The 14,692-nt window shown below is 46.5% G+C and overlaps 1 protein-coding gene across 1 annotated transcript in view; it reads left to right on the plus strand.

The window, feature by feature from the left end:
• The window catches only part of SLC12A8 (solute carrier family 12 member 8), a 142,517-nt gene that overhangs the window by 94,659 nt on the left and 33,166 nt on the right, over nucleotides 1-14,692 (plus strand). The window contains exons 6-7 of the mRNA XM_007447604.1: nucleotides 8,993-9,080; nucleotides 10,693-10,780. Of these exons, the coding sequence (XP_007447666.1) occupies nucleotides 8,993-9,080; nucleotides 10,693-10,780 (176 nt within the window). The remainder of the gene's footprint in view (nucleotides 1-8,992; nucleotides 9,081-10,692; nucleotides 10,781-14,692) is intronic.

The following is a 14,692-nucleotide window of genomic DNA, read 5'->3' on the forward strand; positions in this document are numbered from 1 at the left end:
ACACACACACCCCGAGAAGCTCTGGAGTCTGCTGTGCTGGCCCCCTGGGTTGGCCGGCTCTCTCCGGGACCCTTAGCTCTGGGCATCAGTGCTGGGCCTGCCTCCAGCCCACATCCCCCCTCCTGGGGTATCCCCAGGTCTCCTCCTAAGTTATGTGTCTGTGGGTGAGAGAACAGGGACCTGCTCGGCCACAACCGGGTCCTGTTTTAAGGAAGAGAGCCCCAAGTAAGGACACCCTGAAGATGGGGCTCACCCTGCTGCATTCTGATGGACTTGTGAGCAGGAACAGGAGAAAAAGAAGCTTTATAATTATTATACGTGTTTATTTTTGTAGTTTCATTTATAGAATTAATGTATATTTTATCAAAATTATTACAATATCTATAATAATTATTATCATTACAATAGCCTACACTATCAGGCACTGTGCTGAGCACTTGACAGTCTTTTATTTAAACCTCACCATGGCTCCACTGCTTCTATCAGATGCAGATTTACCATGAAGCTAATGAAGCCCAGGCTTCAGGGTCCCTCGCTTGTGTGACCTCCTGCTAAAGCCCCACTCCTAATTTCATATTCATAATTTTGTATTTTTTTTTAAAGTTTTAGGCCCCATAGACCCTGTATCCTTCCATAGGTTCTATTATTAATCCATTTTACAGATGAGGACACAAAGACACAGAGAGGTGATTTCCCAAGGTCACCTGACAGAAGTGGTGAACCCCATTGCCTCCCGCATGCTTTGGAGAGGATGCTGGAAGCGAGGACACATGTTTGTCTGGCGCTGCCCCTGACCCAGAAGCCAACAAGTCTTGCTGGAGTCCCAGCGTTTGAAAGTCCCGTTATTCGACACTGTCTGTCTCAGCAGCATCTCTAAGGCATCGAGAGGGTGGGGTACTGACAAGTGCTGTCTCCAAGAATAGAGCAAAGAGGGAATGAAAGATTCCCACCAGAACAGCTAAATAAACAAACCAGTCAAGTATGGAGAAGGAGTGGGGTTTTGGAAATCAGGTGGAAGGTAAGGAGAGGCAGCCAGAGTCCTTCGGAACCCAAGGGAGCTGTGAGTGAGGGACAGAGCCCATCTGCCCCCAGTGGACATTTATTTAGCACCTTCCAGGTGACAGGCACTGTGCTAGGCACCTTATAAACGTTCTTTCCAACTTTACGACAGTACTGCGAGGTAAATAATCTTATCCCCATTTGCAGGTGAGGAGACCAAGGCTCAGAGCCACGCTGCCTCCAAATAACAACAAAAGGTGGCAGATAAGGTTAAGTCACTTTAATGCATGGATATTCTACCTTAATGAAAAAGAAAAAGAAATTTATGAACTTAAAAAAGAAAAAACATAGGCAGCCGAGAAACAAGCTCTAAATGGAAAGAGAAAATTGAAGTTTTCTAAGGTCACGGATTTGGATCAAGAAGCTCCCAGGAGGAAGCTTGGAAGTTCCTTAAGAAAGAGAACGTGGTCCTTTAATGACCAACTAACAGAAACCAGAAAAGCCTAGAGAAAACGATTAGACTTTTTTTTTCCCTACGAATTCTCATTTTCAGGATCAAAAAAGAAAATAGGGTGGGAGTGGGATTGTGATAATAGGCAACAGGTGAAGACTTTGATCTCTATGCGCCATGGTTGATGAAGGGTGTGGTGAGAAAAAGATGACCGCTATTTCGCAGATGCTGGTAAGTGGTTAATTGGCATTTATACTGGTTATTTTAATCAAGAGCTGATTTTAGAGATGTCTAAGGGGTCAGTTCCTCTCCTGGCCATCCATGTCTGTTGTCACAGACATCTGAGCCAGGGCGCCAAGCCCCAGTTCACCAGGTGCCACCTACCCAAACCGTAATTAAGCACCATGGCAATGCTCAGGAAGGTCTGGATGGCGCTGGAGGTTCAGCTTCCCCAGCCCGAGCTGGTAAAGTAATGGCTGATACCATCACCCTCACATGTTAAAGCTGAGACAGTGAAGATGTGCCAAAGGCCTTAGGACTAGGGTGGAAGAGCAAGTCAGAAGGCTTTACCCATGTGAAGGAAGCTGTTTCCTAAGTCACATGGTAACAAGGTGCAGCCCATATCATCATCCTGATACAGGGCGAGGACGTGGTTTGGGGTAAAGCAATTAACTGCTTCCTGGAACTGGCAGTTCAAGACAAACGAGGAGGGGAAATGCCCTGGACCAGGACAGACTAGTGATCCAGAACTGGTGACAGAAGTTCCTGTGAGTAAACTGATGCTGATTTTAATTAAGTTCAGCACTCTTGTGGGAGGGGGGGTCACCCCAAATTAATCATGCAGTTACTCTGCTTTAAAAAGAAAAATCCAAAAAAAGCATGGGTGTTAGAAAGAAATGGAGAGACTGTATAATGTGGAGGAAGTAACACTGGCTTGAGATCAGGAAACCCGAAGATGAGTTCTGCTGGTTCTGCAAAAGCAACTGGCTTGAAAACATGTGCAAAATCGCCTCCCCTCTTTGGGACTCGGTTTCCTCGTCTGTAAAATAAAAGGCTGGAGTCAGTGATCTCTAGGACACCTTCCAGCTTTAAGAATCATTGATTCTAAATAGCCACTTTAAAGAATTTTAGGAAGCCTGCCAAGAAGAGTGTGAAGATCAAATAGGAATTCCAAAATGGACAATGGGTGTTTTCCAAACTGTGCTCCATGGAACACTAACAGGGAATAAAGTGTTTCATTTTTTTTAAAAAGTCTTCAATGTCAAATAAGTTTTGGGAAATGCTGTGTGCTACATTTCTCTTTTTAGAGATGGACAGTGAAAACCAGCATGTTATATGGTTAAGTCCAGCAGCAAGAATCTCTCTAATCTTGTTTAATCAATGTTTTCCCAACTTCCCCCCGCCTCCGCACCCACCATGGAAACTTTTTGTTTTAGTGCCATATTTGTAAATATCTATGGGAAATAGTATCTGTTCTACTACATGCCCCCACCCCAAATCCAGCTCTAACATTAATAATAGTATTTTAAAATTGCACCAGAAGCAGAAAGAAAGCAAACTAGGGAATCTCTATTATAGTTGACAAGCATGGGTGAAAAAATATGAAATCAAAATAATTTTTCTAAGTCTAACTGGCAAACAAGACATTTATAGTCCACTAGAACTAGAGATCATCTGCTCAAGAATCGTGTAGTCGTGCAAGGGCAAAATTCTGGGAGCCGCAGTGTGCAAAACAATCTAACAGGTGTGCCCGGAACACCCATGGGAGTCACCCTGAGGCTTCCTGTCTGGAGTGCAAGGTGCCGCCATTTCCTTGTCTCTGGGGTTTTTTTGTGTATAATACTGACTACTTATTTTCTGGCTTCTCTGTTTTGTCTCAGAAGCCCACTTCCTGGTTGTCTGGGTCTGACCCATTTCTGAGGGTGGCCGGTGTCAGTGTCAGCTGTTTCTGCTCCCACTGACCAGGATCCCCATGTACCCCACAGCAGGCCAGCTAGAGGGACCTCTAATCAAGGGCCGGGTCATTGACTGCATAAGGGATTGTGGTGGGGAGAAGAAAAGGGCGTTTGTTTGTTATGCATATACAGAACCTGTTTGGAAGCAGGAAGCCATTAGGATTAAGCAGTCACTTTCCTAGACAGAAGCATCTATAGGAATGGAGTTCTCGTGGGTCCTCATTTCTTAACTTTTGTAAATGATGTGAAGGAAGGAGTACAGAATGACACGACAAACTATAGGAGGTACTAAAATGACAAAGAGTAAATAGCAGTATGTGATCTCACAAAGCCGAATGAATAAAATTGCATAAAATTGCCAGGGGCCTGGGGGCAGAATGAGGTCACTGCAGATGGTAGAAGCAATGTGGCCAGGCAGCTGAAACACCAGTAAACCTGGGGACAGGTGAGAACCTTGGAAAATGGTCAGATTTGGGAGGTCCAGAAAGGGGTGGTGTTAATGATTGAAGTTAGCGGGGCCTGGGAATCAGGTAAACATGGAGATCCGGCCGGGGTTGGCCTTGGTACCGGATTGTTCTGGCAGCAAGCGGTGGGGCCCTAGCCCTCAAGCAGAGCCTCGGTGACAGGACGTGGTCCCAGGAGCGCTGGTCAGAGTAAGGCAGGTCCTGGGCATCCTCTTCTGATCCAAATAAGACTTGCACGTGATAAAAAAAAAAAAAAATAGCACAGAGGTGCTTGTAACATAAAGCAGTAGTCTCTCATCCCCCCTACTGCCACCACCCAAAGAGCCCCTCCATGGGGGCAACCATTTTTAATACTTTGCGAGCTAACTACATTACCAAGCAATATGCCTATACCTGTAATCTGATTGATTAATCAAAGTCAGACGTAATTTATTGACTCCATGCTAAGAAATAGAGAAGGTTTAGCTTATTTACATGTTCCTCCATCCACTTCCCAATTTTTGATAGTTATATTTTAATATTTAGTTCTTTTTTGATTGCCTTTACAACTTTAAATAATACTTTTAAATCTCTCTTATCAATTCTAGGCTACATCCCTTCACTCCTTATTGTTGGTATGGGAAATTAATATTCTGTGTTGTGTTTTAGGATTAATGTGTTAGGGTCATATTTATTTTATGTGTAAAATATTTTTACAAGGAATGCTTTAGTTATCTTAAGGGAATCCCTAATTTTAAGGGAATCTGAATAGTCCTTTTATATTGGTGTTTTAGAGCAATATTAGGGAAGCTATAAGTTGATTATTAGCAGGTGAATGGGCAGAATCTCATGAAAGCTGTAGTTTACAACTTGAAGTGAACACAGTTTCACTCCAACACACACTCTGCTAAACATTTTTTTTTGTCTTAAGGTTGCAAGTCAAAGGGCTTTGGAACTTCCAAGACAAACTTCAGTATTCTTGGAAATTTCTTGCTCGTTTTAGCAAACACTTAGAAACTCCCCTTTATGATGACAAGATACAGAATAAGTTATATAGCATTAACTTAAAATTTATTGCAACTGGTATATAAATATGTGCTAGCCGTTTCCTTATTGACCTAACAAATTTAATGGCTAACTCACCTTTCAGGTTTTCTTATTAAACTAAGCGAAGCTTCTAACATTCAAGCCAGTCCTGAGTGAAGGTCATGGGACTTTTGTTTCCCACACTCTACTACAACAAAAATATAAGTGCCTTTTCTCTTCCCTCTTTTCATTTCCAAATAGCCATTAGCTATAGCTTTACTTTTACTTCATCAAGGGAGGTAATATTTGTATTCTACTTTGTAGCTATAGTTAAGTCCTCTGTGCTACGTCTATAGGTCAATCTTAGAAGCTAAAAAGCAATAAACATATATACTACTATGACTATGTAGCTGTTCACTGAAGACCAAAGTGGTGGGCTAGAATACCATTTCCTTTACTGCTATTCTGACGTGGTCCTTGTGTCATTTAGGGGAGAATGTTCCGAGTACCACGGCCAAATGGGTTAATTAAAAAAAATTTTTATTAGTTGTTTAAAATCATGTCATATTTTAGTTTGCTTCATGTGTAAGTGTTGACTTTCTTGTTCACTTTTCCTGGAGTTTCAATAAGCTTTTTTTTCATGTTGCCAAAATATGCAGTCAGCGTATTCTTAAAATAATTCATACTGTCCATTGTGTTGAATCCAGCTCCTATCCAGAGGCATCCCTACTGGGGCCTCCATTCTTCTGCCTCAATCCCTACTGGTTTCTCTGCTGTACAACGGTTATTCTGGGACTTATAAATTCCCGAGTTATCATCACTGCTTTCTGAATCATGTGTTTTTCTCCTTCACAGTTTATATCCTCATTTTGCTGGAGTACTTGCTTTAGTATCTTCCTCAGAAACCATATGTGGGGACTTCCCTGGTGGCGCAGTGGTTAAGAATCCACCTGCCAATGCAGGGGACACGGGTTTGATCCCTGGTCCGGGAAGATCCCATGTGCCACAGAGCAACTAAGCCCGTGCGCCACAACTACTGAGCCTGTGCTCTAGAGCCCGTGCTCCGCAACAAGAGAAGCCACTGCAATGAGAAGCTCATGCACCACAACGAAGAGTAGCCCCCACTCGCTGCAACTAGAAAAAGCCCGTGCACAGCAACAAAGACCCAACGCAGCCAAAAATTAATTAATTAATTTTAAAAAAGAAAGAAACCATATGTGGGAGGTAAATTTTCTGAGCCCTCGTTAGCTGAACTTTACTTTCACTTAACTGGTAATCTGGCTGAAACTCTAGTTGCAAAATAGCTTTTCCTCAGAATTTAAAAATCAGTGCTCCATTGTTTTGTAGAATTCATGGTTGCTGATGAGAAGTTTGATGCCAGTCTAATTTTTGTTCCTTAGTAAGTGTTCAGTTTTTAATCTTTGGAAATATTTAGGATTTCTCCTGAAATTGCACAATGATGCATTTAGGTGTGGACTTTTTTGTTGTTGTTTACTTTGTGGGATATTTCAACATAGAGACTTTTGTCTGCCTCAGTTTGAAGACATTTATTTCTATTGTTTACCTGCTTATTTTCTTTTATTTTCTCTGTTCTCTCTTTCTGGGCCTCCTGTTAGTTGGATGTTGTAACTCCAAGATATCTCCTCTATTTCTCCTATTCTTTGCTCAAAATTTCTACCCCTTTATTCTTCTGTTCTAAATTCTGGGGTGTTTACTTAACTTTATCTTCTAGATCTTCCACTGCATTTTTTGTTTTAGTGATCATGTTTTTAGTTTCCAAAACCTTTTTCCTGCTCTTAGATTATTTTTTGTTTTTCATAGCATCTCACTTTATAGGTAGAATATTCTTCTTGGATGTGTCTGAGGCCATTCATTAGTGTTTTCTTCAAAATTCTCTTCTGTGTCCTGATTTATATGTTTCTTCCAGCCCAGGTTGTTCTGTTTTTATCATGCATGTATTTGTGTATTTGTTGCTGGTTTTTGTTACACACTTGGCGATCTTTGGTTGCTGGTGTGGATCCCCTGCTATAGTGTATGTGGGTCTGTCTCCCTGATGGGGTTCTTCCTTCATGGGAGAGCTGACTGCAGCACATTTGTGGATGTGGCTGGCTCTTGAGGAGGGCTTCATTTGGGGTATGAACATCCACACTAGCGGCCCTGGTTTTCCTTGGGCGGTTTATTTAGATCTTCTAGAGAAACATTCCAAGGCTTTCTTTTCCTTCCCTTTTATTCTGTATCATTTTCTCTATTTTCTGTGTTCGAGACATTTGTAGAAACTTTTCACCTACTTAAGGCTCCCCCTCCTAATCCTCTCTGCTTATAGGCATGTATCCATTTTCCCCCTTAACTACCCTTTTAATAGGATCTTGGGAGGGAGGGGAATGAGAAGGAAGAAAATGTGCCTAACATGCTATTTTAAACAAAAAGACCTTTAAGAATTACTTTTCCCTTATTTCAAAATGATCACTATAGAAAATTAAGAAAGTAGAGATAGACAATAAAATAGAAAATGATCTGTTTTTCCATCACCCAGCAATAACATTGTTAAGATTTTGAAACATGTTCTAGTTCCTTTTTCATTTTTCTACACATCTATTTATCTGTTTTTTTTTCTTTTATAACAATAGCATCATACCATATGTCCTGCTTTAGAATATGCCTCTGAAATTGAAACAATAGCTTTGAAATCTCTTTTCATGTCACAATGTATCCCTGACAATAATGGTGACCTGGTATTTATTGAAAGATGTATCATCACTCATTTAGCCAATCCTCTATTTTTAGACAGTAGGTTGTTTATAATTTTCACTATTATAAACAAGCATTTATAAACATTTTTGGATAAATCTTTACTCATATCCTTGACTGTTTGCTTAGGATACAACCCTAGTAGTGGAATTGCTGGGTCAAAGTTTATGCAGGTCCCCGCCTTGGTCCAGCATTCACAGTACTCTTTGAAATAGTTCTGCTTTAACTTTCTGGGCCCAAACTTTCACTTCACTCCACTGCACTTGAGTTCCCTCAAGCATTATAGCAAGGGCGTTAAGAGTACAATTTTTGGAACCACACAGACCAGGGTTGAATCTTAGCTTTGCCACTTACTAAATGTGTGTAGGCTATTTTAATTAACCTCTTTGAGCACTAGTTTCCTTTTCTATAAAATTGGGGGAATAATTCTACTTTTCTGAAGTGGTTGTTGTGAGGATTAAACAAGATAAAAAATGCATGAAGAGTGCTTAACACAGGCTCTGTCAGGTTCAAAGGGTTCATAAATCTGTAATGACGGGGTTAGACCCATTCCTCTCCCTAAGCCCTTGCAAATCTTCCTTCAAGTCCACATTCAAGATGCACCCAGTCCTGTGGGCTTGTAGAGCACATGTGGGCTGGACCCACATGTGGTGTTCAGAGCACATTGTATTGTTGGTTTCCCGTGTGTGTGTGTTTGGACTGAAGCGATGTCCTCACCGTCCCGCACTGTGCTGTTCCTCCTTATTGTGACTGACTAACTGCTTTTCATGCGTGTTCATGGGGAATAGAGTCCATGATGAAAAGGAGCTTGCGACTCAGTGTTGGTAGCATCAGGATGGTTCTTTGGAATTTGTTTAGAGCCCTTTGGCAGCTCAGGAGCTTTGAACATGGTAGCTGGCTCTGAATATTGGTTGAGACCTGCCCCTGGGACCCCTGAACGCCAGTGTAGTCTGTGGGCAGCAGAGGAAAGGAACTCTGCTGAGCAGGCAGTGGTGGGCACTTTGCTAAGGCTGAGCCTCTCCTGGATGTTGTCCATCTGGAAAGCAGAGCTCAGAGCTCAGCATGTGGCCTTGGGACCTTTGTGTGGCCTGCCAGACGTCTCCCTGGCCCTCATTACTTTGCACTGGGCCATAAGATGCTTTTGTAGCCAATAGGGCTTTCCTCCCGAACTCACCCAACCCACAAAGGTCCCTTTCATGCCTCGAGGATGCCTCCCCAGTTGCCAGGGGAGATTGAGAAGAGTACAGTTTACAGAGCTGCATATGGGAGGGCTTTGCCCTGGGATCCCTTCCAGGAGAGGGCCCCGAGGACGGGCAGATGATTCGTGGAGTGTGCAGCTCACCCTTCTCTCCCATCTGGGTGTCTTTCAGGAGTCATGGCCGGCTTCAACATGGGGGGCGACCTCAGGGAGCCTGCTGCCAGCATCCCCCTGGGCTCCCTAGCAGCTGTTGGCATCTCGTAAGTTCCCCTCGTGGCAGTCAGCTGGAGAGAGGGAGAGAGAACCCCAGGCAAAAGAGGGGATCGCTCCTTTTGTTCTAGGAGTGCCCCGAAGGTGACCTGTCTATTCTATATTCCAATCTTCCTTTTAACACTCAGCCAGCTGGAAAATTCACGTCTGGTGGGTTCAGACGATTGCCCTTTCCTACCCGCTGCCTGGGAATGCAGCAAGGAGGAGGGTTGTTAACCAAGATGAAATCCTTTCTTTCCTTTTTCCTCAAGACTCCTGTCCCTACCCCTCCCCCACCCCCATTTTGAACTTGGGCATTTGGTAACCGTTGAGTTTCCAGGGTCATTGCAGGGAATATAAAGAGGAAGAGTTTTGCCATCAGACAGACTACGATTTGCATCCCAGCCCTGCCGCTGATTGGCTGTGTGACTTAAGGCAACTTACTTACCTTTCTGAGCTTCCTTTTTCTTCTCTGTAAGATGGAGGTAGTGCGAACATGGGTGCCCCAGAGATTGTGGAGGAGATGCTGTGTGTAACAGCACGTAGTAGGGACTCAGAGGCTGCCTCTCCTCTCCCCGCAGCTGCCTCCCTGGCACTGCCCCAAGGCTGTCAGGCGTCCCTATTTTAGTTCGCACTCTGCCACCCACGCAAGCAGGCTGGGTGCCTTGGGTCTGTTCCTGACCTTCTAGAATCTTCTGTTTTCTCTCTGTACACGGGAAGAAACTCCTCTGCCTTCACTGGGTAGGCGTGAAAGGTAATGAGATCCCAGACGTGGCAAGGGCCCAAGAGGGTTAAAGTGCCTGTATTATTTTAACTGTGGTGTTTTAAAAAATATTACGGTGTCTGTTTCACCGATGCTGTGTTTGCTTTTAGCTTGTCATGATGGCACTGTTGCTTCTAGCCAGGTACACAGCACCTGTCTCTGTTTTGTGCTAAATAAGGTGATCTCGTCGGGAAGAAAAAGAGGCTGACAGAGAGAAGGTTGGGTGTCAGGCAGGAAGGGAAAGAAAGGGCCCTGTCTCGTTTTTGGTCAGAGCTGGGAGGTCCCGGGAGGAGCCTTTAGCCCATCCTCCTGCTGTCCAGATGGGGATGAGGCCGCAGGGGTCATGTGACTTGATCGAGGTCACAGGGCATCTGAGGGCAGAGCCAGGTCCCTGCTGGCTTTGCACATTCGGCTTGGCTCTCTGTCACCTGGGGGCCAAGGAACAGCAGGACTTCGAGGGCTGAAAGATGATCAGCTTGTTCTGCTGCAGGGTAATGCGGTGCAGGGCTGCCTGTCAGCCCCGCCTGCATCCTGGCCACCTAGAGGCCTGGTGGGCCGCTGCTCACCCCCAACAATCTCTGTAATGTAAGAAAGAGGCAAAACAATGATACGTTTATGTGTGTGTGTGTGTGTGTGTGTGTGTGTGTGTGTGTGTGTGTGTGTGTGTATGAAATATGCTAAAGGAGAAAAAGTAATGGAAGTGCCCCCCAGACAAGCTGGGGAGGCTTCATGATGGGCCTTTCTCTGTCCTCTGGGACAGGTCTCCTTGGGAACCCGTAGGCTGAGTGGGGTGGGGTGGGTTGGGATGGGGCTGGGCCAGGGCAGGTGGCAGCTCTGCTCCGCTCTTGGGTTTCTTGCAGGTGGTTTCTGTACATCGTCTTTGTCCTCCTGCTGGGCGCCATCTGCACCCGAGGGGCCCTTCGCTATGACTTCCTGATAGCAGAAAAGGTGGGTGAGTCCTGCACTGCCCGACAGGCTCAGGCTCCGGGTCATTGATCAGCTCCGAGCAGCAGTGGCTGCCTCCCCCTTGCAGCCCTGCCTGGGGGTCCGTGTAGTCTCGGGCTCAGGATTGAAGTACCGGGGCCCAAACCATGGGGAAGATGCGGGTCCTTCGTATGGATCCCTAGACCCGGGTAACAGGACCTGAAAAGGCACATGCACGCAGGTGCTAAGTAATGGGGACACAAGCATCCCTTCATGTCGAAAATCAGGGCAGAAACAAACAATCTGGTCCCCCGAAATCCCCAGCTCCAACAGCCCTTCATTTTTGCCAGTAGCCTCCCCTTCCACCACAAGCAGGAAGTGCTACTTGCAAGAAACGGGTAGGAAGGAGGAGGCTGATGGATGGAGAAGACGGTGGCAAGGTGGAGGCAGATGGCGGAAGCCCAGTGCCAAGGTGAAGGGCGGTGAGAGGCAGGGCTGGAGGCCCCTTGTCCCCTCGGGCTCCCCAGGGAGGTGGCCCCGGGTGGATTTGGCTACAGTATCTTTGTTTCCTGAGCCCTGCACCCTCTGCCCGCAGAAGATTAGCGAATTCCTGATGTTCCACAGCAGCCCCGGAACAGGCTGGAGGTCATGTGACAGTCAAGGACCCTCACTTGGCATCTCTAGAACCCAGGAGAATAAGACTTCCACACATTCTTCTGGAAATCCCCATAAACTCCTATCTTCCCATCAGTTCCCTGGGGGAAAAGTGGGCCCTAAGATTGCTGTCATGTATCAGAGAGATGTGCCAGGCCAGGGAGGTTTTCTTACTCAGTTAACTCCTGAGTATCACTGCTCATGTGTAGGAGAAAGTACCCCTTTCTCTGGTGTGAGGCTTTGCAAAGCAGCCTTGCAGATACATGGAGGGGCACTGCTTGGGGCAACCTGGGCCCGGGAACTCTGAACTTACATTTTACAGCTACGTTTGGGCTTGATTTTCACATTACCGCAGGGTTCTTTTTCAGGCATGTAGACGCCGGTGCCAGGGTGGTATTTGTTTTTGGGGGATGGAGGGTCTTGGCCTTACTGTGTAAGCAGGTTTTAAAAGGGGGGAGCAGTTCGGATAGTGAGAGCACTGACACCCACCTCCCAGGGCCCAAGGTCTTAGACGCCCCCGCCCCCCCCACCCCCACCCCGCAGGTGAGCAAGGTTTACTCTCAGGGGAGGAATCAGCACCAGCTTCCCCCATTTATACCTCGGTGCTCGCTGCCGGCTTGCGTTTCATCTCCCAGGGGCCTCTTCTCTAACTGTGGAATGAAAAGCTTGGCCACATCAGAGGAATTAAAGGCCTCCAGGAGCAGCTGGGCCTTGGCCTGAGGGAGCTGCCGGCTGCTGCCTGCACCGTGTGCCAGTGGCCAGCTAGCTCTGCCCCTTCACGAGCCGGTTCTTCCTCGTGGGTTCCCCCACGGAGGTCCCTTCAACCACCAGAGACTCTGATCTGGATGGAGGGAGGCCAGGGATCCCTGGGCAGGGTCTCCTCTCTCCGCTCCTTCCCCTGCTTTGCAGGGAAGCTAAGAACGGGTGTGTGGGAGCCTGGGCAGGCTGTGTCCGAGGAAGGCCACAACAGCAAGCATGTAAGAGCGTCTCCACGGACAGCGCAGGGGAGACTTCGTGGAGTGGAGATTCCACCACTAATAATAGACTCGTGAATGGGGTCAGGGAGGGGGTGGAGTTTGTCTGAAATGTCACCTGTCCCAGGCACTAAAACAGCTAGGCAGGCAAGCCCTTCTGTGGCTGGGGACACCTGCCAAACCATGCCTGGCAAATGCATGTGGGAATGTCACTACACGCATACCAGGTGAGAGGTGGACAGTTGGTTTTTGGAGAGGACAAGAGACTGTTTCCCGGAACAGGCTGTTGTAAAACCTACGAAAGGAAGACAAGATAGTGTTCTTGATTGTCAGTAGCAAGCAGGGGCCAGCGCAGCAAGTGAGGGAACAGAGACGGAACCAACCAGGGCAGCTCCACAACAGCAGCGCGCTGGTGCACTGCCCCCTGTGGTCCCCTACAAAGGGGACCATGTGGGATTTTCCCCCCAAAGCCATGAAACCCGGCTTTTCTCCCTTCTTGCCCTTCAGCATCCCTCCTTGGGACTGACCAGGCTGCAGTAGCAGGGACTATACTTGGGCAGTAAGTTGGGCCACAGACAATTGTACTCATGGCTCCTGGAGGATGGGAGGGTACAGCATGAGAGGCTGGCAGGTACAGGTGTGGCCTCCTTATGTGGTCCCTTGACACAACCTGCCACCCTGATGTGGTTTTAATAAACTGCTCATCTCTCCCTCACATCTTAGCTGTGGCCTGGGTTCTGAGCTGGCCCATCTCTGAGCCCTCCTGGGCCCAAGGAAGCAAGACCTCTTCCGTCTGGTCTGTGTGCCTCGAGGGCTGGGCACAGACCTCCAGCATCCACCCCTTGGCGTTCCTCTCCGTGAAGCTCCTCTGAGCACGTCCCTCTCTTTCTCGCGAGCTTCTTCTGCCAGAACACTTATCTTCAGTGGCCGCTGGCTGCCCTGGATTCCTTTCCACTGACCTGCAGCGGGTCCGTTCATCTGTTTCTTTCTGGGTTTCCTGCAGCTTCTCTGATCTATTTCTAATTATTTGGCTTCCCAGCCCATGGTTTCTCTCAGAAGTTTCTTTTCACTTTATATCCCTACCCCAGAGGAACTTTTTCCTGGATGTTGGGTGTCAGTCTCACTAATGTTACACTTTCTAAAAAACCCTGAGTACGTCAAGGTGTCTCTGAGGTAATCCGTGTAAAGCACAATACCTGGTGCATAGTAGGTGCTTATTACATTTTGGCTCCCTACACACTCCTTGTGGGGATACCCTTACAGATAGGACACATTTTGGGGTGGGGACATTCTTTCCTATGAATCCACATGTTTAACTGAGTAGGAAAAGCCCCAAAAGTGTCAATCCCAGTGTTATTCGGTTATAGAAAAAGGACTTGTATAAAGAGCAGGTATTAGTAGGGGTAAAATTAAATAGATTGAATAATTTTTTCAGAATAAACTTGTATGCAGCCCAAGAAAAAATCTTTATTACACATCAAAAAGACCAAGTATTTTAGGAGCCCTGGGGCTTGCTAACTAGCAAAATAAGAACAGACTAAGTAGGAACAGTATCCTCAAAGCATGTTTGTGAAACATGGGGTATCCTACGGGGAAAACTCTCATCACTCTTGGATTAGACAGTCACGGCTTCCCGCGTTCATAAGCTACGCCTGGGAAGTCGGGGTGAGGCAGGGCTCGTGGCTGGGGGGGGTGAGCCCAGCCCAGCATCCGCCACCCAGCCCCACCTGCCTGTCCTCTGCTCTCCATCGTGGACACGGCTCTGCCTCTCAGGAAGTAAAGCCAACTTTTTTTCCTTCCGGAAAGTGTCTATCAAGTGAGAGAGAAAACTTGCCTGAAAGTTACGAAGTTGGTCAGCTCGTGGAGTGAGGACAGTATTAGAAAACTCATGTCTCCAGAAAGAGGGAACTGCTGAGGCATCGCCATAGTCATACATTTGGGATCGTACAGGTGTCAGGATGTACTCCTCAGTAATGTCAAGGAGCCACAGGAATTAGGTAAGGCAGAGTGAGTACCTTGGAAAGGACTTTAAATTCAGTCCTTCAAGAGAAGAGATCAGCCAGTAGGTTGGTGGGCTCTCTCAATGACTGGAGCTCCAATGGGAGCTGGGATCAAATACCAAGAGCAGAGAGACGAATTAATGACTTTCATCAGTAGTTACGAAAAGAGAAATTAGGGTAGTTCACACCCCAGATAATGTTTTAGAAAGACAGCTTTTTGCGATGACTCACACTGGTGGATGACAGAAGGGCACATTTTACTTTTTCCTAAAGAACTGTTGACACACATCTGCTCAGATAGATTCTTA

The sequence above is a fragment of the Lipotes vexillifer genome, unplaced genomic scaffold (genome assembly GCF_000442215.2).
Source record: "Lipotes vexillifer unplaced genomic scaffold, Lipotes_vexillifer_v1.1 scaffold823, whole genome shotgun sequence".
Taxonomy (NCBI): Eukaryota; Metazoa; Chordata; class Mammalia; order Artiodactyla; family Lipotidae; genus Lipotes; species Lipotes vexillifer.